This window comes from Channa argus, chromosome 18, assembly GCF_033026475.1.
Source record: "Channa argus isolate prfri chromosome 18, Channa argus male v1.0, whole genome shotgun sequence".
In the NCBI taxonomy this organism is placed as follows: Eukaryota; Metazoa; Chordata; class Actinopteri; order Anabantiformes; family Channidae; genus Channa; species Channa argus.
Window position 1 is genome coordinate 96,379 of NC_090214.1, and position 19,001 is coordinate 115,379.

A 19,001-nucleotide genomic window follows, 5' to 3' on the forward strand; every position below is an offset into this window, starting at 1 on the left:
TTAGCATATATATTAACATTGGGGGGCCTGGTGACTCAGTGGTAGAGCACTGGGTTTTTTTTTTCTATTTTTATTTTACTTTACTGAATGACATTTAGTGTGGACGGCAAAGTAAGAATTTCATTGTGCAGGGAAACATACTTTCTGTCTGTGCATATGACAATAAACTCTTTGAATCTTGAATCTTGAGAAGGCCGCAGGATCGAATCCCACCCCACCAGGCTTGGCCCCGGCCAGCCTCTACCCTAACCCCAACCCTCAATCTTTTGGTGGAAAACGTGAAAAAGATAATTCTACTATGTGTTTATTACTGGGGTCATAGAGGGTGGTCCAGTTGTACTGGATTGCATTTCATGCTATTTTGTTTTTAAGATTTGTTTAATATGTCAAAAGAGATTTGTTTTAATTATGATGAACTAAAATTCCCCCCAAAAATTAAAAATTTTTTCTTTGCAGCTATGTGCGATTACTTACACCCAGGTACGTGTCAAAATGATACTACAATCATCCTTTTTATCCATTAAATGTTCTAATTTTAGCACTTTTTGCAATGCTTGAACCATAAATAAAACTTTTCTGTAAATCTGCCTTGAGTATTTTGCTTTGGGTTGTAATTTCTGTAAAGACAAGACAAAATACAGATGATAAAATCTTTATTTTGTGTTGCAGCCTGACATTTTCTGCTGAAGGACAGCGAAAGCAGCGGGACCAACACATTGATCAGAGTGCCCATCCGCCCGAGCGATGGCCCCTGCTCCTCCCGCCATGCTCAGCAAATGGCCTCTTTGCTCCAATTCCTGCTAACCAATCAGCAGTAGAGTCCAGGTTTCTCATCACAAATGCAGTGGTGAAGCTTTTAATTATCTTTAAATTTAGATTTTACTATTTTTTTTTTTTACTCAGATTTTGGATGTATTGTTTTATTTCATCCTCTTTTATTTTATTTTTTTTCCTCAGCGGAGTAAACGAGTGTCTCAGATTCGAATCCGCCGGGCAACGCCACGGGAAACATCACTCACACCGATGGGTCTACCAAAGATCAGAAGGTCAGGAAGTGGAAATTTAAAAAAGGAAAAGCAGAGAAGCTGAGTGAAAAGATCACAAAAATATTAAAATGTTTTATATGTTAGGTTAAAAAAGAAAGAGTTCAGTCTGGAGGAGATTTACACCAACAAGAACTACAAATCCCCCACCACCAACAGGTAAACTTACAAACCTACAATCTCCATTAGGTAAATAGGACAAATGCCCCTTACATTCTCCACCGACCCCCAAGTGAAAATGTCAACACCCGAACCCCATGCCAGTGTAATGTCTCTTTAGGAATTACATTACCCAGCATGTCTCACTGTTTTTTACTAGGAGCCTAGAGACTATATTTGAGGAGCCACGAGAGAAAGACGGAGCGATGTTCCTGATTGGCCAGCAGAGGAGACGTAGACTCCTCCTCTTCCCTGACTTCACTCAGCCCAGGAAGAGAAAGAAACCACAAGGTACTCTGGGAAATAAAACCACTGGCAAGCACATTGTTTTAATGTTTTTTTTTATGTTTCTGCTTTAACTTTTTGAATACTTTAATATTTTAATTACACTGTGAGTACATCCCAAGTGTAAAAGCGCTAAAAGCGATAGCGCTTTCCTTCACTCACATCTTGGTACCTCCCACTCAGGAACCATGAAGGGATGCAGGGAAAAGGCAAAAGGGTGTATCCAAAGTAACTGACCCCATTTAAGCCTCATTCATACAATTCCAGGGCACCACCAGAAGACGATGTTTTGCTCACATTTTGTGATCACAAGCAGCATTATGATTACTGTTTTTAATTTTTTTTTTGTTTGTTTTGTTTTGTTTTTGTTTCCTGTAGGGGCAGGACTTCCTGTTGCTGTGGTGCCCAGGAAGCGAACAGCAAGGCGACATTGCCATGGTGATGGTTCCTGTGATGACAATGTGGACCTGGATGTGATGTTGGTGGAGCGACTAAGTGCACTTGAAGACTTTCTGACACAGCAGGGCCTGGACTTTTGACATCACTTTCTGTCTAAAGGCCAAATAAACATTAGCTGCTAAAATGCTCACTAACTGCTCCACTTATTACTGTGTTAAAGTGGAGCTTATTTCTTCTACTTCTTACAGTTCAATGTAAAATGTGAATTTTTAAAAATAATTCTGTAGTGTGGATCAGAACAAGTGACCTACAGGAAATCTGTGCCCCTGTCAGGGCTCTGGCCATGAGGCCACACCTTCCATAGTTGATGTTTTTTTTAAGTAAAATATAAAATGTTCCCCCCACTTTGTTAGTTTCACAGTATTGTAGTACAGTGATAATACTCCCACAGTACTGTAGTACAGTGATATTACTCTGTACTGTAGACATTTTTAGTATTGGAAAATAATATATATATATACTGTTATTCTGCTAAAAAAAAGTTTCTATTTTTGGAACAAATAAATTTTCTGCTGAACACTGATTTGTTTTTGCTGTACTACTGCAGATTTTGTCTAAACAGTTTACTAAGAGACATGTTTTAATGTACTTAAAAAAAGAACATTTAATATATACTGCAACTATACCGAGGAAAATTTATTTAAAACATAATACACTGTACACTACAATAAGTCAGTTTTTGTCTTGTACTATGAAAGGTCCATTTCTAATGATATGAAGGCAGCATTTTTACAACATGCATATTCATGATATTTATTTATATAGCACAAATGTACATCAGTCACTCAAGGCACAAACCCAACAAATCTCCCTTGAGCAAGCCATAGGATTGGCTGCATATTGCATTCACCAAAAGGAAAAAAAAAACTGATTTTACAAGTAAAATTTATGAGAAACATATGTTGTATATAGACTCGTAATTGTAATTACAAGTTATCTTACTTGTAATTATGACATACAGGACTAAGGGATTTCATAAATATGAGACCGTTTCAGAATATGTCAATATGTCTTAGATTAATCAGGTCTTGAGGATGTCTTCAATATAACAGTGGTTCTGTAATACTTCCAAAAGTCTGTTATAAAACAACTGTTGATTCGGCAGTTTTACATTTTCAAAATGTAGGTTAACGAATAGGATGTAAATTAAGCCTCACTTTAGACTATAAAGTGAGATTCTATTTGCATCTGACAGTATAAAACATAAAGCGTTATAATATATGCAGCAAATTATACCTCACTTTATAGCCTATTTGCTAGCTTTTTGAAAACCTAAGTCCACCGAATTATCTATGGACAGAGTTCTGTTTTACTATAGAATTTTGGAAGTATTGACAACTCACAGAACTACTGTGATACTGAAGACATGGGCGACTGTGATGCAGGAAGGTAGACCAGTTGTCCACCAATCTTGCAGTTATTGGTTCAATCCCCAGCTCCTCCGGTCACATGTCGAAGTGTCCTTGAGCAAGACACTGAACCCCAACTTAGTTGCTCCCAGTGGGCTTTGGTCAGCTGCATAGCAGCATAGCAGTATGTGTGAATGGGTGAATAAGAAGCAGTGTAAAGTGCTTTGAGTGCCAATAGGTAGAACAGCGCTATATAAGTGCAGACCATTTACCATTCTTAAAACCTGATTAATTCAAGGCAGGTTCTAAAACATTCTCATATTTGTGAGATCCCCAAGTCTTTTATCCTGTAAGTACTAGAAACATAACTCGTAATTACGCGATGTGTAGTTCTGTATCTCCTAATTACAATCTTCTAATTTATTATCTTTGGTGAATGCAATGCACCGTCGTACATAGGCAACCTTGGAGAGAGAAACAAGAAGCAACAACAAAACAAGCGTGGAGACACATTTTGGATCGTTGTATTGCAGTAATCAAGACGAGATATGACCAGCACTGGTACAATGAGTTGTGTTGTATATTCCGAGAGGTAGGGTCTGATCTTTCTGATGTTGTAGAGGGCAAATGTGCATGCCCTAGAGACTGTGGCGATGTGGTCCGTGAAGCTCAGATGGTCATCAATGATGACCCACAGATTTCTCTGAGATTTAGTGTGACAATCACTGCAAATCCAATGTTGATGCTGTGTATAAGGTGTGAATGGGAAGTAGTTTTTTTTGTAGGAGCAGGCCGGAGGTGGAGGTTTCCAGAGAATTTTACAAATGTCTGTGAACTTATTAAAATGGACAAGCTGAAATATCACAGAATGCTTCACAGCTATCAATGCATACTGCATAAGCAATGAATTCAAATAAACTGCCTACAAAGCTCAGAGATAGGATTATGGCAATGCACAGATGTGAGGAAGACTACAAACAAAATTCTGCAATGCAGGTTTCTAAGAGCACAGTAGACTCCATAATTCTTAAATGTAAAATGTTTGGCACAAGCAGGACTTGCCCAAGAGCTGGTCACCTGAAAACTGAGTAATCGGGGAAGAAGAGCTTTAGTGAGAGAGGTGACCAAGAATCTGATGGTTGCTCTGCCTGAGCTCCACAAACACTGAATTTTATATGGCATTTTTCTGTTTTACAACCAGAATCAACATCACAAATCAAAACAGCTGGGGTTTTTTTTTTGTGTGTGATATCTAACTTAAGAAACATCTGGGGAAAGGAATACATCTTGTCTGTGTAAAGTTTCTGGTACTTTATTATTAAAGCACCTTTAGAGCATTTGCAGTAACACATGGAAAAATCTCTGTCCCAGAGCCTGGGGCCTGTGTTCTGACACATACTGAGTGAATGTCAACTTTAATGGATGTATTTAAAAAACAGATATTGTTTTTTCAGTAAATGCATGGTAACTACAGCCCTTAGTATTTTTGGTTAGATTATCTCCCAAATATCAGAAGGATTATCTCTTATCAAGAAAAAGAGGAGAATTACTTTTTATTCATAAATGTCTTAGATTCTGAATCAGTGGTGGGAACTGTTGAAAGGCCTAAAACCGGCCTGAAGACAATTTAAGGTAACAGGACAGTAACAGCAATAAAACCGAAGATCGGCTGAAAAATGGATCCCAAATTAAGAAAGAAACCAGGTAACAACTAGCAGGGGGCAGCACTATCCCACTACGAGGTCTCGTCTGCTTCACCAAAGAAGAGGACGGCATTACGTAATTTCGCAAACACAATATGGCGGCGGCCTTCCGGCGGTTGACGAGCGGACTGGCGTGGAGGAGCATCTGCAGGTTTCTACTTTACATTTTATTATTTAGATAAATACTGTTGTTACTAGTGTCAACATGTCGTTGTCGGTCTGTGACATGTGTCCTTCACGGGCGCGGGACTGAACCGTAATGGCGGTGTGACGTATTTGTCCGTTTGATCCGAGCTCCACCAGCTTCCGTCCAGATTTCATCCATTAATGACACATTAACGAATTAGATTGTTAACCGAGTTTTAAATGTGACGTCAGACATGAATTGAACGTGTGGATGCGACCGATGAAACATTCGGCTCAGGTAAATTGAGCCGGGTGTGTCAGGTTTACGTATTTTCGCAGAATGAAAAGGTTAGTTTTCCTGATCGAAGCAGTCAGTAACCAGGGTTCTCTGTCTGATCAGCTGATAGTTTTCAGTCTGTGTCTTTATTCTTTAAGTTGTTTCCTTCGCCATCAAAGAATAAAGTTTCCGTTACAAACCGAGCCTGAGCAGACTCTCCTGTTCACTCTCAGCACAATGTTAATTAAACATGACCTGGGAGTTAACTCTGTTCAAACAACATGGCAGCATCCTCAGTGTTTACCAAGGCATCAAATCAGTCCCTATCTTTATGGCAGCAGAGCTGTTACTGCACAGCTGACCGTACCTTAAACATTGTTGTTCTTTTTTGAATCCACGTGTTTAATGGGTTATGTGTTTGTGTTTGACTTTTTGTGTTTCTGTAGCCTGCAGCAGCAGCAGCAGCGCAGCCTTAGCTCAGGTTAGTGTCTGCTTCATCATAACTGTCTACTGTCACATTTAACAAACCCTTAACTTCCTTGTTGTCAGTTCCCATGGTTACAGCGAAACAGGCAACAGACTCTAGTAGATACCCTAGAGAATAATAATGGTAAATGTTGACATTACAGTGATGTTTATAAAACCCAACTTAAAAACCTGGTGGGATGATGAACGCTTTATTATCGGGTGTATCAACGGGTGTGAAAAACGTGACGACATCACATGGATTGCGATTTTTTTTCGCTTTCCAACATTGAAACCAAATAGTTAAACTATTTTCACATAGCTTAATTACAATCAAAACACGTTTAACTGTTGGTGTTTTGTGGCTACAGATAGCTGCACGTACATGATGACACTGGTAACCTCGCACCAAGAGTTGGCTACATACCAATCAAAAGAACGTTGTTTTCGGACAAAACTGCCTAAGAATAATAAATTAAAAAAAATGAATTAAATAACGTTAAATTAATGAATCGGCACCCTTCTAAGAAAAAATAAACCCACAGTTTTTCGAAAAATGAAATAATGAATTTGACAAAAGCAAACAAGTTTTGAGACATAAAAATCTGAATTTGATTTTTTTAAAATACAACAAATGAAAATGGGCTGATGGATGGTGAATGGCCTTAAAGGTGTTTCAAGTTGTGAATGTGCAAAACTAGTAAAATTAAATCAGTTTAACCGCCATCATTGTTTTAAAAGCATTATGACCTGTGTGTTATACATCATGTTAAATATCATGCTGCTTATACCGGGGAGTTGGTTCCTCAGTAAATGAAAACTGAAGCACTTAGTGGGCAAACCTTTTCAGCACAGTGTAAATCAGTGGTAACTGATTAATGGTCTGTACTTCAATATCACATTTTTTGCTAATCAGAATATATTATTAGTCGTCGATAAGCACATATACATTTTTATTCAAACTGCGTTACACTGCTTCTCACTGATACTCAAACAAAGATGACAGTGCTGCAGCTGACCTGACCACAGGGAGCAACTTGGGCTTCAGTGTTTACATTTAGTCATTTAGCAGACGCTTTTATCCAAAGCGACTTACAAGTGAGGTACAAGCCAGCAAAAATCTAAGTCAAACACAAACTGTCAGACACAAATTTTAGTCATCTGTAGGGAGTCCATCTAGACACTCGCAGACTGCAGAGTTGACAAATAATATGTCCTGAAGACAGATGGACATATAAGAGGGGACATATGAATTGGCATTAAAAAGGGCAAAGACAGTTTCCTGATGTTGGGTGTCTCACCTGGTCACTGTTTACAAGTTACAAGTTAGATTTAACACAAACTACCCACAAAGGCAGACGTTTAGGGAAAGCCTTAGCGTCCTTCAACGGTCAGCGGGAAACACTCTGTACTGTTCGATGTGGAAAATTCTGACCTGCCAGACTCTGTCTGGAGGTCATGAGAGCTCACCTCTTCACCTGTTTAGCAGGGAACAATTATCATTGTAACTGTAGTTGCTGTTAGGCCTTTGGACCAATCAAGTATCTTTCTCACCAGGTCGTGGTCTCCTGCCCCGGCCTCGTCCCCTTCCCCTTCTGTTGGTGACAGGTGGAGGTTACCTTGGTTACAAGCATTACAGGAGGAGGGGTCAAACTGATGATGAAGCCCTGCCCTCTCTGGCTTCACCCACTCAGGTATGAGTCGTACCTGAGTCGTAACTTCTTCTTCTTCTTCTTCTTCTTCTTCTCCTTCTTCTTCTTCTCCTTCTTCTCCTTCTTCTTCTTCTCCTTCTTCTCCTTCTTCTTCTTCTCCTTCTTCTTCTCCTTCTTCTCCCCCTTCTTCTTCTTCTTCTTCTTCTTCTTCTTCTTCTTCTTCTTCTTCTTCTTCTTCCATTTACATTTAGTCATTTAGCAGACGCTTTTATCCAAAGCGAATTTCAAGTGAGATACAAGGCAAGCAAAAATCTAAGTCAAGGAGAAAACATCAAAGCAACTTCTTCTTCTTCTTCTTCTTCTTCTTCTTCTTCTTCTTCTTCTTCTTCTTCTTCTTCATTTGCCCATCTCCTTTAACCAATGTGTACAACCTGCTGTTGTCATCAGTCTATGGTTGGCTCTCTGGGTGAAAGGTGACAGTAATGTCACCAGCATGATGATGTCACCAGTCATGTGGCACTGACACATCAGCCCTTTGTTCCTTCCCGTACTTCTCTGCACTGCCCTTCTGCACCCTGATTGGTCTGTTTTCTGAAGGCTTGGTCTGATTGGTTAACCAGTAACCAGGGGGGATGAAGGGAGGTTGTGATTGGTCAATAAAAAGTATGGAGACTTTCATAAAAAAATTGTAAATATTACATTCTCTAGATTTTGAATTTTATTTTAAAATTATCCATATTTTAATTATTATGTAGTTGAATCTTAAATAATCAGTCTGATGCACTTGGTAAAATGTTTTTTTTATATTTTAAAAATAAAATATATGATTATCTGTAGTTACTAATTGTCACTAAAATGTAAAGTCAAATTAATTTTAAACCTTCAGAAGCATTTTTCTTTGACCCCACCCCCCACGTGCTGTCTGCCCTCCCCCTCAGTCCGTTTCTCAGTTCCTCTCTCCGTTGCTCAGTTCCTCTTTTGTCCCCTCAGTGAACACACTGCTTCTTCTTTTTTCAAACATTGTCGAGGCTTAATGTGTCATTGTCCAGTGTCACCACCTGCGTCGTCGTCTGTGGCCACTTGTTCATGGTGTGGTTCTTATCTCGTTGTCGTGGTGACAGCGGTGAGCAAGACCTGCTGCGCCAGGTGAGCTGTCAGTGTTATCACAGTGATGGAGAGCGCAAGAGAGGTGGTGGAGGAAGAGGGGTGAGCACGAGAATGGCAGCACGTTTCAGGTGGGAGAGGAAAAAATAACAGAATTGATACAGACAAGAAAAAAAAAAGATAAGGAAAACTGAAGGAGGTGTAGGGAAGCAAATAGCGAGTAAACAATGAGACAGCATTGTAAACACTAAAGGTTAATATGAGTAAACTGCCGACTTGGTGTGGTGATAATTAAATCAAATAATTAGATGAGTGAAACATAAAAATAATTCAAAATGAAAAATCTAACTGAAAATAAAAATAAATGATTTAATACGAGAGACTGATAAGACTTCATTGATCATTCAGCAGCTGAGCAAATGTTACTGCAAAACAAGTGCACAGAAAACACAATCTAATCTAATGTAGAATATAGTATGAATATAGTAACAGTATAATGGTCAGGTATGTAAATTCTGAAACAAGTAGAGATCTGACTAAATAAATTAAATTTAAACAGAGAGAGAGAGCTAGAGAAACAACTAAAAATGGAGTGGGTGAGGGTTAGATGAGATTAGTGCGTGTCTGTGTTTGCGTGTGTGTGTGTGTGTGTGTGTGTGTGTGTGTGTGTGTGTTGGGCCACAGCTCAGCTTAGCCTCTTAGAAGTTGATCCTGTGCTAACCCCAAATTTGATTATTTCATAATAATTACTACACTCAGATACACTGTCTCTCCAGATCCGGGTTAACCTCAGAGACACCTGAATCTACAGCTGAAATGATGACAAGTAATGGGTGATAGATTAATACCTAATATATTAATTAACCATTAAATGTAAATAATTTATAATACATATGAATTTTAATTCAATAATTATTTATTTCAGGGATGAAACTGTTAGCAGCTTTAATAATGAATTTAATGACTCTTTTTATTAGCATTGCTGTTGGCATTCATGCTGAGTTTACTTTACTGCAGCGAAGCTTTATTAGCTGCATTAGTGTCCACACCTCCTCCTTCCCTGTCTCCTCATTTCACTTTAACAAGAAGCAGATTAGGACAACTCTCATCCAATCAGATGCCAGAGAAAAGTGCCTGGTCTACTGTAGTGAATGCTAATTTGAGGGTTTCAAAGAGTTCTGATTGTGCCATTCATAGACTTGTCTACAATTCTAAATATAGTGGTGTCGAACTTGGAGTTATGTTTATTCTTCAGAGGCTGAAACCTTTGTAGTGTGTTTTGGTGTGTAAATATTCAGTATCTTGTTATATTGGTCTTTTATTAATATTAATATTATAGAATTACTGGCCTCAAAGCTTCACAGTCTGTATTCAAAGGAGCTGGCTAAATACGCTACCATACATTATTTGAGGCCTCTTTTTATGCCACTCCTGTTAACATTACAGGAAGGCAGAGGTATGGAAACACTGTCCCATCTAAGGCTGGATTTATACTTGTGCACTGAATCTATGTTCAAGGTCTCGTGTAGGTTCTGCACAGCCATGAACCCTACGGATATAAGAGGCTGACGTGCACCTCCCCAGAAGTGCAACTACACGTCACGGTGTAGTCATTTACCAAAAGGGGATTAACTTTTGGCTTCTTCTCTCATGGACACCTGTTCAGTGAAAGCAATAATTCACACAATGACTCGAGTGCAAGAAATAAGTTGTATCAGAAATGTCTTCATGGTGATAGAAATGTCCCCACAATGTCAGAAATGTCCTTGTTGAATCTCGTTAAGTCTTGTTATCATTATCAGGCTCCAGTTGCCACGTTTGGCTCTTCGTCACCGTCTGAGAACACTCAGTGGTGTCATACGTCACCCTGTCCCTTGGCATCATAGGCCTGTCACCTTGCTCTGCTACTTCCTGTCTGTCAGCACCCTACGGCCACTGGCCAACCGGGTAAGAGCGGCTGCTGATTGGGCGAAGAGAAACAGAAAGTCTTCTGTTTATTTTATTATTTTTCTCTATTTAGTTTTTGCTTTTCTACATGAACGTTAATGTTCAACAACTGGATGTTCATTAATATAATATTGCTTGATTTAAAGCCCTCACACAGGCTTACTCAGTCACTGCTCAGTCCAAGTACAGACGTACAAATCTAATCAGCTGTTTAATTAGTCTCTTTCAAAAAAAGAACATCTGACACAATCTCACCTGCTGTCAAGGTGCATGGACGTGGTGAAGCAAACGGAAAAGATTGAACTGCCAGCAACACTTGATATATTGTTGTATTTGATGAGCATGTTTCACACAGCATTTGGCTTAAGGCGAGCCACAAAAACATCATCAAGGTCAGCCAAAACTATTGAAGTCACATCCAAACATTGCACCATAAGTTGATAACATTATTTTTACAACAGGCAAGTTAGTCAAGCCCTGGTTAATGGAAAATAAAGGTGGACATAAATGGCCACATTAAAAGACAAAAACACGACAACAGATGAAAAACTCACTCACAAACAAAACGAGGAAGTTAACAGTACAGCTCCAATTTTCTGTCTTTTACACTTTTTTCCTCCACTTTATCTGTCTGTAATCCTCCAAACTCGTTTTTCCTCCCCACATTTGTTCTCCTGTCAGACCCTGTCCTCCTTTCCCCTCCTTTCTTCTCTTGTGGTTTTAAATTGCACTGTTTCATATTTCCTGTCTCTTTCTTAACCCCAGGGCAGAGACAATAACCCTGTACTTCTCTGCTGTCATCTGCAGGTGGCGCTGTACCGCACCTTCCCGACTCGCCTCCTCTCTCGGGCCTGGGGTCATCTGAATGGGATGGAGCTGCCCACTTGGATGCGGAAACCTGTTTACTCCCTGTACATCTGGATGTTTGGGGTCAACATGCAGGTCAGGATCCGCTGTAGAGATTTAAACCTGCAGGTGTCTGTACTGCTTTAAAACTGTAGTTTTGTCACAAATGTAGGAAAAGTGTGGTTTCACACTGACATGGACAGTGGTGGAAAGTAACATGGTTACTTTGACTTTTCCTCCACTACACCTAAGAGCAAATATGTCTACTTTTTACTCCACTACATTCCTGATCAGAATTGCTATACAAGTTACAGTTACTGCACATTTCATAATAAACCACTTTTTCGATTTTTAAATGAAAACAAATCCGTTTCTCCTTCCATAGTCTTATTAAAAGACTTATTTGTCATATTGGCAGTACTTAAAGTGAGCTGGTATGCAGTAATTTAACTTTTTGGCTTCCTGAACTTGACCTTGGTGTTGCCTACCTCTTCTTCTCACTCGATATGAGTAGTTTAGAAATAAAAATAAAAAAAGCATCAGATCTTAGTTCAAACAGCTTCAGTCCATCATTTATGTCTATTACCATTAACTAGTTAATGTCCCCACAGACATGAAGCAGGTCTACTGGTCTACAGACAAGGACAGAGAAAAAAATATTTATAGGTATATTTTACTTGTATTATTTTATATTAATATAAATCATGCACTTACTTACTGTTAGTAGAAACTTCAGTGGGTACTTTTGCTTAAGTACATTACGGTTTGTTTATTTGTACTTTTGCTTAAGTACATTACGGTTTGTTTATTTGTACTTTTACTTAAGTACAGTTTTGAGTACTTAATCCACCACTGGGCATGGGTTAGTTTCAGGTTTAAATGATTCAATCAACCAGAGGTTCTCTTCACCAGGAGGCGGCAGTGGAGGACTTACATCACTACAGAAACCTAGGGGAGTTTTTCCGTCGGCGTCTGAAATCTGCAGTCCGACCACTCTGCACCTCCTCCTGTCTGGTAACTCCTAATTCTCCTCTTTTATTATTTTTTTTCTTTTATATGCAATATTTTTTCCCTTTAACTCTGAATTTATCTTGAGCACATTTATCCATTCTTCGAGTCTTAAAAGTCGCCCAACAGGAACATTTTCATAATCTAGTCTTTCACTTTCCTTTGTGAGGTTTGTTTATATGAGTCAGATTTACCAAACTGCAGAATATTACCTGTTTCTGAGATTTGATCATTAATGTAAAATCAACACATCAGCTTCCTGTTCTGCTGCATCTTTGGGAATGTTTGGTTTAAAGTAAAAAACAGAACCTGAAAGTGCAGATCTCCAAGAGTCAGAAGTCAAGAAACTGAACCAGAGCTAATGGAACAATCAGTGGTCGTATTGGAGGAGCCACAACAAAGATCAGGTGTGATCAGAGCAGCTGTTCTGGACTTGCCCGTACCTGATATGTGAAGAGTCACTGAGCTATTGGAGAATATTCCAGCTACAGTAGGTGATGTACCATTGTTAGCTGTCAGAACAAAGGAGGATACTGAAGCAGACCCTGAGACAAATGACCTGGAGAAGCTGCTTGCAACAAATACAGCTCTCAGGAAACTGTCAACACAATATTTATTCAGCATCAGATTTGTTAAATATTGTTTAAATATAATCTCCAGGCTGAATCAGATGAAGCCATATTTTAAAGTCAAGTAAGTTTATGTGTTCCACACATACACACAGTTACGTTTGCATTATTTTAGTTTTGTCTCGTGACCATAACTCCCTTTATCAAGGTTCACAAACTGTGGAACTAGTGCTGTAACGGAGCAGGAGAAAAATGGTGAAAGTCACATACTCTGAACACACTTATTTATGGAAGTTGTGACTGAACGAGGCCGGATTATGTTTGATTAATGGAACACAGTGGATACAAAACTCCAGGACTCAGCAGACTGTCTGTAAAAGTTTTTTCTTGCAGTGGATTTACTGTAAAGTGTGTCTGGTGTATTTGTGGATTTCTGCACAGACAGAAAACCTGATGGTAGGTGTAGTCAGTTCGCAGAGGATTTATATCTAAACTCAAGGTGACATCAGGAAGTTCAAAGAACAAATTCAGTTTGTAAATTGTAAATGGCTACTTAGCCCAATCCAAAGAGCTTTACAATGTTGATTGCCACTCTCCCATTCACACACACTTGCACACAGATGGCAGTGGCTGCCATGCAAGGTGCTCACTTGACCCACCGGGAGCAACTTGGGGTTTGGTGTCTTGCCCAGGGACACTTCGACGCGTAGCCAGAACCGGGGATAGAACCACTGCCCCCTGTTAAACAGGAAATTCAAATAACATTCCGTTTGTTTTGGTGATGGTACAAATGTTGATGACTATATGTAGACTGGATCACCGGTTTTAGTGGTTTCAGTTTTTTGATAGTAAAGGGGGATCTTGGTTTTCTCCATCAGATCTCTCCAGCTGATGGGCGGATACTCCACTTTGGTCGCGTGAAGAGCTCTGAGGTGGAGCAGGTGAAGGGGGTCACCTACAGTCTGGAGAACTTCTTGGGTCCACAGAAGACCCAAAGTAAAAGTAAGGCCACGTCCAGTCTACCACATGTGACCTTCTGTTCTGGACCTGGGACCTAGCATGTGGAAGCTCTTGTGAATTTTGATAAATATTGACCAAATGGCATCACTTCCTTTTTCTTTAGAGCCATCATCATCCTTCCGGGACCTACTCCTGTCCTCTCCTGAAAATGACCTGTTCCATATCGTGGTCTACCTGGCCCCAGGCGACTACCATTGCTTCCACTCGCCGACGAACTGGAGGGTGGAACTGCGACGACACTTCCCAGGTGAGTGTGTGTTCACTTGTTGACTTGTCAGCTTTCTGCTAGGCACCAGGTCTTAAACACTCTGTCTCTGCTTGTTAGGCTCATTAATGTCAGTAAACCCGGGCGTGGCTCGTTGGGTCAAAGAGCTCTTCTGCCTTAATGAGCGTGTTGTGCTCACTGGCCAATGGCAGCACGGCTTCTTCTCGTTAACGGCGGTCGGAGCCACAAATGTTGGATCCATCAGAGTTTACTTTGACCAGGTAGGGACCTGGTTTTTACTCTGTAGCAAATTTATTCACATATTTACGGGATCTTTATTCTGTGAAATTATAAGAAAAGATCATTTACAGCTGAGATGAGCAGATATATTGTTGCGTAAATGACTGAGATAAACATGCCTGACTTTTATTATCATTTTTGTAAATCTGCTGTATTTCAATTGACTGATTTAAGCTGAATTTTGAATCTTTGAAGGTATAAAAAATGTGGAAATCTTCATGTAATTTCGAATATTTATAGAAGTTAAATTTGGTAATTTGTAATTTCAAAGTATTCCAACATTTTTGTGAATTATGTTTTACATAACTATTTTCTGTAAATGACACTCATCTGTTTCAACAGGAGCTTCAGACCAACACACCTCGCTACAGTAAAGGCTCTTTCTATGACCGCAGCTATGTTGCCATTGGCAACCAGGTGCCAAAGGCAACAGGTGAGGGCAGTGTGGTTTCAGTGAATGGAGGGGGCATAGTCTTACAGAAGGGGGAGGCAGTCGGGGAGTTTAACCTTGGTTCAACCATAGTTCTGCTGTTTGAAGCCCCGAAAGACTTCAGCTTCAACGTGCAACCGGGACAGCGAATCAGAGTGGGGGAGGGACTTGGCTTGGTCTGAGCTGATCTGTTTTTATAGCACTCAAACTCCCAGAATGCCTTGTCCTTGATGATGGGGAAAATGCCAAATCTCTCTCTCTCTCTCTCTCTCTCTCTCTCTCTCTCTCTCTCTCTCTCTCTCTCTCTCTCAGTCTCTCTCTCTCTCTCTCAGTCTCTCTCTCTCTGAACACTTATGTTTTTTATTACTGTTGTTGAGGTTGTGTAAAATATGTAATTATGAATAAATCCAAATATTTTTTTCTCATCAGTTTTGTGTTTATTTCAACAAAATAATTACTAAATACAGTTAATTTTATATTAATACATATACTTGTATATCATACTCATGATATTTTCAGAAAATATGTCAGATAAAATTATAGTTCTTTTCCACACAGTATTTTACTGTGGTATTTACTCAGTCAATTGATATATTGTACAGTTAATTCTGTTCATACCATTTTTATTTAGTTTGTTAAAAATAAATGTACTTGATTCTAAAGAAAAGCAGTAAAACCAGTTACCTGCCATTAGTTTTGGGGGGCGGCTGTAGCTTAGTTGGTAAGGCAATTGACCATGGACCACAGGGTCAGTGGTTCAATCCCCACTCCTGGCTACAAGTCGAAGTGTCCTTGGGCAAGACACTGAACCCCAAGTTGCTCCCGGTGGGTCAGGTGAGCACCTTGCATGGCAGCCACCGCCATCGGTGTGTGAGTGTATGTGTGAATGGGAAGCTATATTGTAAAGCGCTTTGGATAAAAGCGCTATATAAGCGACTATTTACCATTTATTTTAGTTTTAAATAAAGTGTACCATCTAAAGGAGCTCACTCATTGGTCACTGTTAGCCCCGCCTTTGGCAACAAAGCCAGCAGCATAGCCAATAGGATGCCGGTGGGCAGCAGTTGCTATAGCGATGGAAGCGTGGCTCAGCCAGACCTCCGTGAGACCAGCCATCCTCGCCGACCTCCTTCCCCAGCCACAGCTTCCCATCCTGTGCTGTGTCTCCTGATAGTGTTGACTCCCTGTGGCTGGAGCTCCAGGTTTGTTGGGCCTTAACCCCCAGGAAGGAGACCAGGTCCAGATCCAGACATGCTGCCCCCCCTCTGGGCCGAGGTGTGTTCTGTCGACACTGAGGACAGGGGATCCATACCTTGTGGAGAGGAGCAGGTGTGTGAAGGTTGTCATAATGATGTCAACACATCACACTGCAAAGACTCAAGGGGATTGTATTAAAGGAAGTAGAATTAATTAATAAATTTTCATATACACATATTTACAACAGAAGCGGACAGGTCTGCCTAGAGGCATCTGAACTAAGCAAGTCCACTGTCCGGTGCCACAAGCAATCAGGATGCACATCACCTTGGGTTGGTGGTATTTTAGAGTATTTATTAATATTACAAATCCAGCATGGCATGAAAAATACTGGTAAGAGTTTTGTGTAGAGTCTGTTCTTACCCAAGAGCAAATCCCAAACAAGGAGAAAATTAATCTAAACTGTTGGAGAAAAAGTTCCATTGGATCTTCTTCCCTATCACCTCACCTGCCTTGCTAGCAGGAACCTGAGGCATTGACACAGACATCGGCTGAGCCATTTATGACCCGTTCATAACTGAACAGTTCTGAGCTTATTTATGTCACACAGCCACACGAACATTTGTTGTACACTAACTCCAGGTTTGGTGCTATTCATTGAACATGTTCTTGCCACTTTAGATGCTCAGCTCTTGTTTTTGCACCTTCAGCACATTAAGAATCTAATGTGGCTCATTAGGTAAGGCTGCTGTCCTCAGACCTCAGAGTCAGTGGTTCAACCCCTGGTGCTTCCTGTGTGTGTTTAAATGGGTGAGTGCGAAGAAATGTTGTCTTTTGCTTTATAAGCAAAACATTTACCACATTTTCTGAATCGGCCAGTTGCACATGAACAGCATGTCTAGTGAACCAGCTACTCCAGGCCACAGACTGAGAACATTCAATGCGGGTTTCAATAATGTCACCACTCACCTGGTCATTGATTACTGTATCCAGCCGCTTCAGACAAACCTGGCAGAAGGCGTGGCCACAGTGCAATCTTCGTGGCAATCGGGTTGTCAGGTCATAGCTACCGAAACACACAATGCACACTAGGTCCTGTCTTCTAGGTGACGTCTCCTCGGCACTGAGGGTGGGAGGAAAGGGGGGAGGCTGACAGGGCATTTCCTTCTCTTCTTCTTCTTTTTTTCTGTTCTCAGACATTTTGTTCTGAATGAATGAGAAAAGAAGTTGGTTTCGCAACTTGTAAATCTGTCCACAACACACAGATTATATTCACCTGTCTATGTAATGCTACTTTATCAAGAAGAAAACATCCAGACTCCGTGTCTAACAACATTTTTCCGATCAGACAGAGTGTTGGTGTGTGTGAGCTGTTCTGGTCAGGTATTCAACAGATCTTCAGGACATGATAAACCCATACTGACTTTGGTTCATCACAACAGACCCTTCTCATATTTTATTTAGGGAGAATCAGCTGTTGCCATCTCTCACAAGCAGCTCCATGTCCATAAGGTCTGAGTTAATCATTTAGAGTATTTATTGTGACCTTGGGCCAAATTTCCACATATAATTCTGACAATAAATCAAATCCCTGCATTACAGGATTCAGATTACATGTGGAGCTAATGATTGAATCAGTAATCTGTTAGTAGTTAGTTACATCAGTAAAATGTGCTGTGCTTGTTTCCATTTTCACCCAAACACCAACACTGTTTCATTTTCAGAGTGAAAAAAGAGATGAATGCATATTACTTTTATTCCAGGTGTTCATGACAGATGTTGAAAAAAGCAGCTGATCATAATTTATGATAACTCACCTGATTTACACTTCATTTCTATTCTTCTGGTTTTAAATTTTCTTCTTTTTTAACTCTTCTTTTTTTTTTGCTTTTTTCCACTTCTCTACCTCCTCCTGTCACCTTTCTCTCATTTATTCTCCTCCTTCTTCCTGTGTTTTTCCTTTTTTTGTGTTTTTATCAAGTTCTGTCCATCTTCTTTCTTTTTTCCTCTTCTCTCGTTTCTCTCACTCTTTCAGTGCTTCCTCTCTTCTTTTCTTCATGTTGTTCTCTTTATTTTTCTCCTTGTCTTTTATTCCATTTGAATTTTCCTCCTTTTTATTATTTTTCTTCTCTGAGCTCTTTGTTTTCTTCACCTCTGTTTATTTCTCCTTCTTTTCTTTCCTGTCTGTGTCTTTCTCTTCAGTTGTTCTGCTTCAGAGAGAGACACATTCATCAATAATAGATGCTCACTTGCCCAACACAGATGCTTTGTTATCCCATCAGTTAATGTTTTAAATGTGTTAAAACACACATCATTTAACCACAACTCCGAATGTAAGAGTCCAGTCAAACGCAGGAAACTTCATAACGATAAAAGACCTGGAGCACAAAAACAGTGTAACAATAGTATTAAACATTTCCTGTGAAATAACTGAATATATAACATATTCAGATATCAAAAACTCAAACCCCAAAAGTAGTGACACATATCAATAACTCATCAATAACTAGAAATAAAGCCTGATTAATAGAATATATGAAAATTATTTAAAATTAAGGTTTAGTATAAATGAGGAATGAAACATGATCAGCCAATAGAAAGTGGAGCTGAGGTCTGGTTTCTATTGGCATCTGGTGTCAACCTATCAGGTTTCCGCTCAATGTGCACAGAGTGTGGCTGCCTAGCAACAGCCCAAATAAACGTCTGATCTCTGTATAATCAGACCCAGTTTTATTGGTCAAATCAATGAAAAGATCAGGACAACACGTAGAAGATGAAGCCAGGTGCAGTGTGTGTGTAGTCACTGTATGGGGATGCAGTGATGGAGTATGAGTATGTCAGGTATGTAAACTACAGT

General features: G+C 39.8%; 4 protein-coding genes across 12 annotated transcripts in view; 2 read left to right on the plus strand and 2 right to left on the minus strand.

Moving 5' to 3' along the window:
* Positions 1-2,469, plus strand: part of wu:fi75a02 (uncharacterized) — a 12,544-nt gene extending 10,075 nt beyond the window's left edge. For 3 of the 4 annotated variants that reach the window (XM_067483322.1, XM_067483319.1, XM_067483321.1), the window contains 6 exons: positions 457-480; positions 670-847; positions 958-1,046; positions 1,131-1,202; positions 1,363-1,493; positions 1,866-2,469. In XM_067483322.1, the coding sequence (XP_067339423.1) occupies positions 457-480; positions 670-847; positions 958-1,046; positions 1,131-1,202; positions 1,363-1,493; positions 1,866-2,026 (655 nt within the window). In that variant the 3' untranslated portion in view covers positions 2,027-2,469. The remainder of the gene's footprint in view (positions 1-456; positions 481-669; positions 848-957; positions 1,047-1,130; positions 1,203-1,362; positions 1,494-1,865) is intronic. The other variant, XM_067483320.1, reaches the window with a different exon arrangement.
* Positions 2,255-7,947, minus strand: LOC137103223 (uncharacterized). The gene is made up of 2 exons (XM_067483335.1): positions 7,421-7,947; positions 2,255-7,344 (listed from the first exon to the last, which is right to left on the minus strand). The coding sequence occupies exon 1, from the start codon at positions 7,771-7,773 to the stop codon at positions 7,549-7,551; it is 225 nt and encodes a 74-aa protein (XP_067339436.1). The 5' UTR covers positions 7,774-7,947; the 3' UTR covers positions 2,255-7,344; positions 7,421-7,548.
* On the plus strand, positions 5,038-15,372 carry pisd (phosphatidylserine decarboxylase). Of its 6 annotated transcripts, XM_067483329.1 has the most exons (9): positions 5,038-5,149; positions 5,848-5,882; positions 7,424-7,560; positions 11,377-11,511; positions 12,328-12,429; positions 13,871-13,994; positions 14,116-14,259; positions 14,338-14,498; positions 14,860-15,372. In XM_067483329.1, the coding sequence occupies exons 1-9, from the start codon at positions 5,094-5,096 to the stop codon at positions 15,127-15,129; spliced, it is 1,164 nt and encodes a 387-aa protein (XP_067339430.1). In that variant the 5' UTR covers positions 5,038-5,093; the 3' UTR covers positions 15,130-15,372. The 6 variants fall into 6 exon arrangements, with proteins under 6 accessions (XP_067339430.1, XP_067339432.1, XP_067339429.1 ...); XM_067483331.1 differs by lacking the exons at positions 5,038-5,149; positions 5,848-5,882 and adding an exon at positions 10,425-10,569; XM_067483328.1 differs by lacking the exons at positions 5,038-5,149; positions 5,848-5,882; positions 7,424-7,560 and adding exons at positions 8,507-8,753; positions 10,425-10,569.
* On the minus strand, positions 15,182-17,416 carry rnf224 (ring finger protein 224). Its single transcript, XM_067483334.1, has 2 exons — positions 17,114-17,416; positions 15,182-16,259 (listed from the first exon to the last, which is right to left on the minus strand). Exons 1-2 carry the CDS (start codon positions 17,342-17,344, stop codon positions 15,951-15,953), a joined length of 540 nt encoding a protein of 179 aa, XP_067339435.1. The 5' UTR covers positions 17,345-17,416; the 3' UTR covers positions 15,182-15,950.
* Between the last annotated feature and the right edge of the window lie 1,585 nt (positions 17,417-19,001).

What these genes read in the sequence shown, in the direction of transcription:
- pisd (XM_067483328.1), top strand. Translation starts at nt 8,605, where the DNA reads ATGGTGTGGTTCTTATCTCGTTGTCGTGGTGACAGCGGTGAGCAAGAC. An exon ending in AGAATGGCAGCACGTTTCAG is followed by an intron (nt 8,754 to 10,424) that starts GTGGGAGAGGAA and finishes TATCATTATCAG; the next exon opens with GCTCCAGTTGCCACGTTTGG. An exon ending in TACGGCCACTGGCCAACCGG is followed by an intron (nt 10,570 to 11,376) that starts GTAAGAGCGGCT and finishes TGTCATCTGCAG; the next exon opens with GTGGCGCTGTACCGCACCTT.
- rnf224 (XM_067483334.1), bottom strand. Translation starts at nt 17,344, where the DNA reads ATGTCTGAGAACAGAAAAAAAGAAGAAGAAGAGAAGGAAATGCCCTGT. An exon ending in ATACAGTAATCAATGACCAG is followed by an intron (nt 16,260 to 17,113) that starts GTGAGTGGTGAC and finishes CCTCTCCACAAG; the next exon opens with GTATGGATCCCCTGTCCTCA.
- LOC137103223 (XM_067483335.1), bottom strand. Translation starts at nt 7,773, where the DNA reads ATGACTAAATGTAAATGGAAGAAGAAGAAGAAGAAGAAGAAGAAGAAG.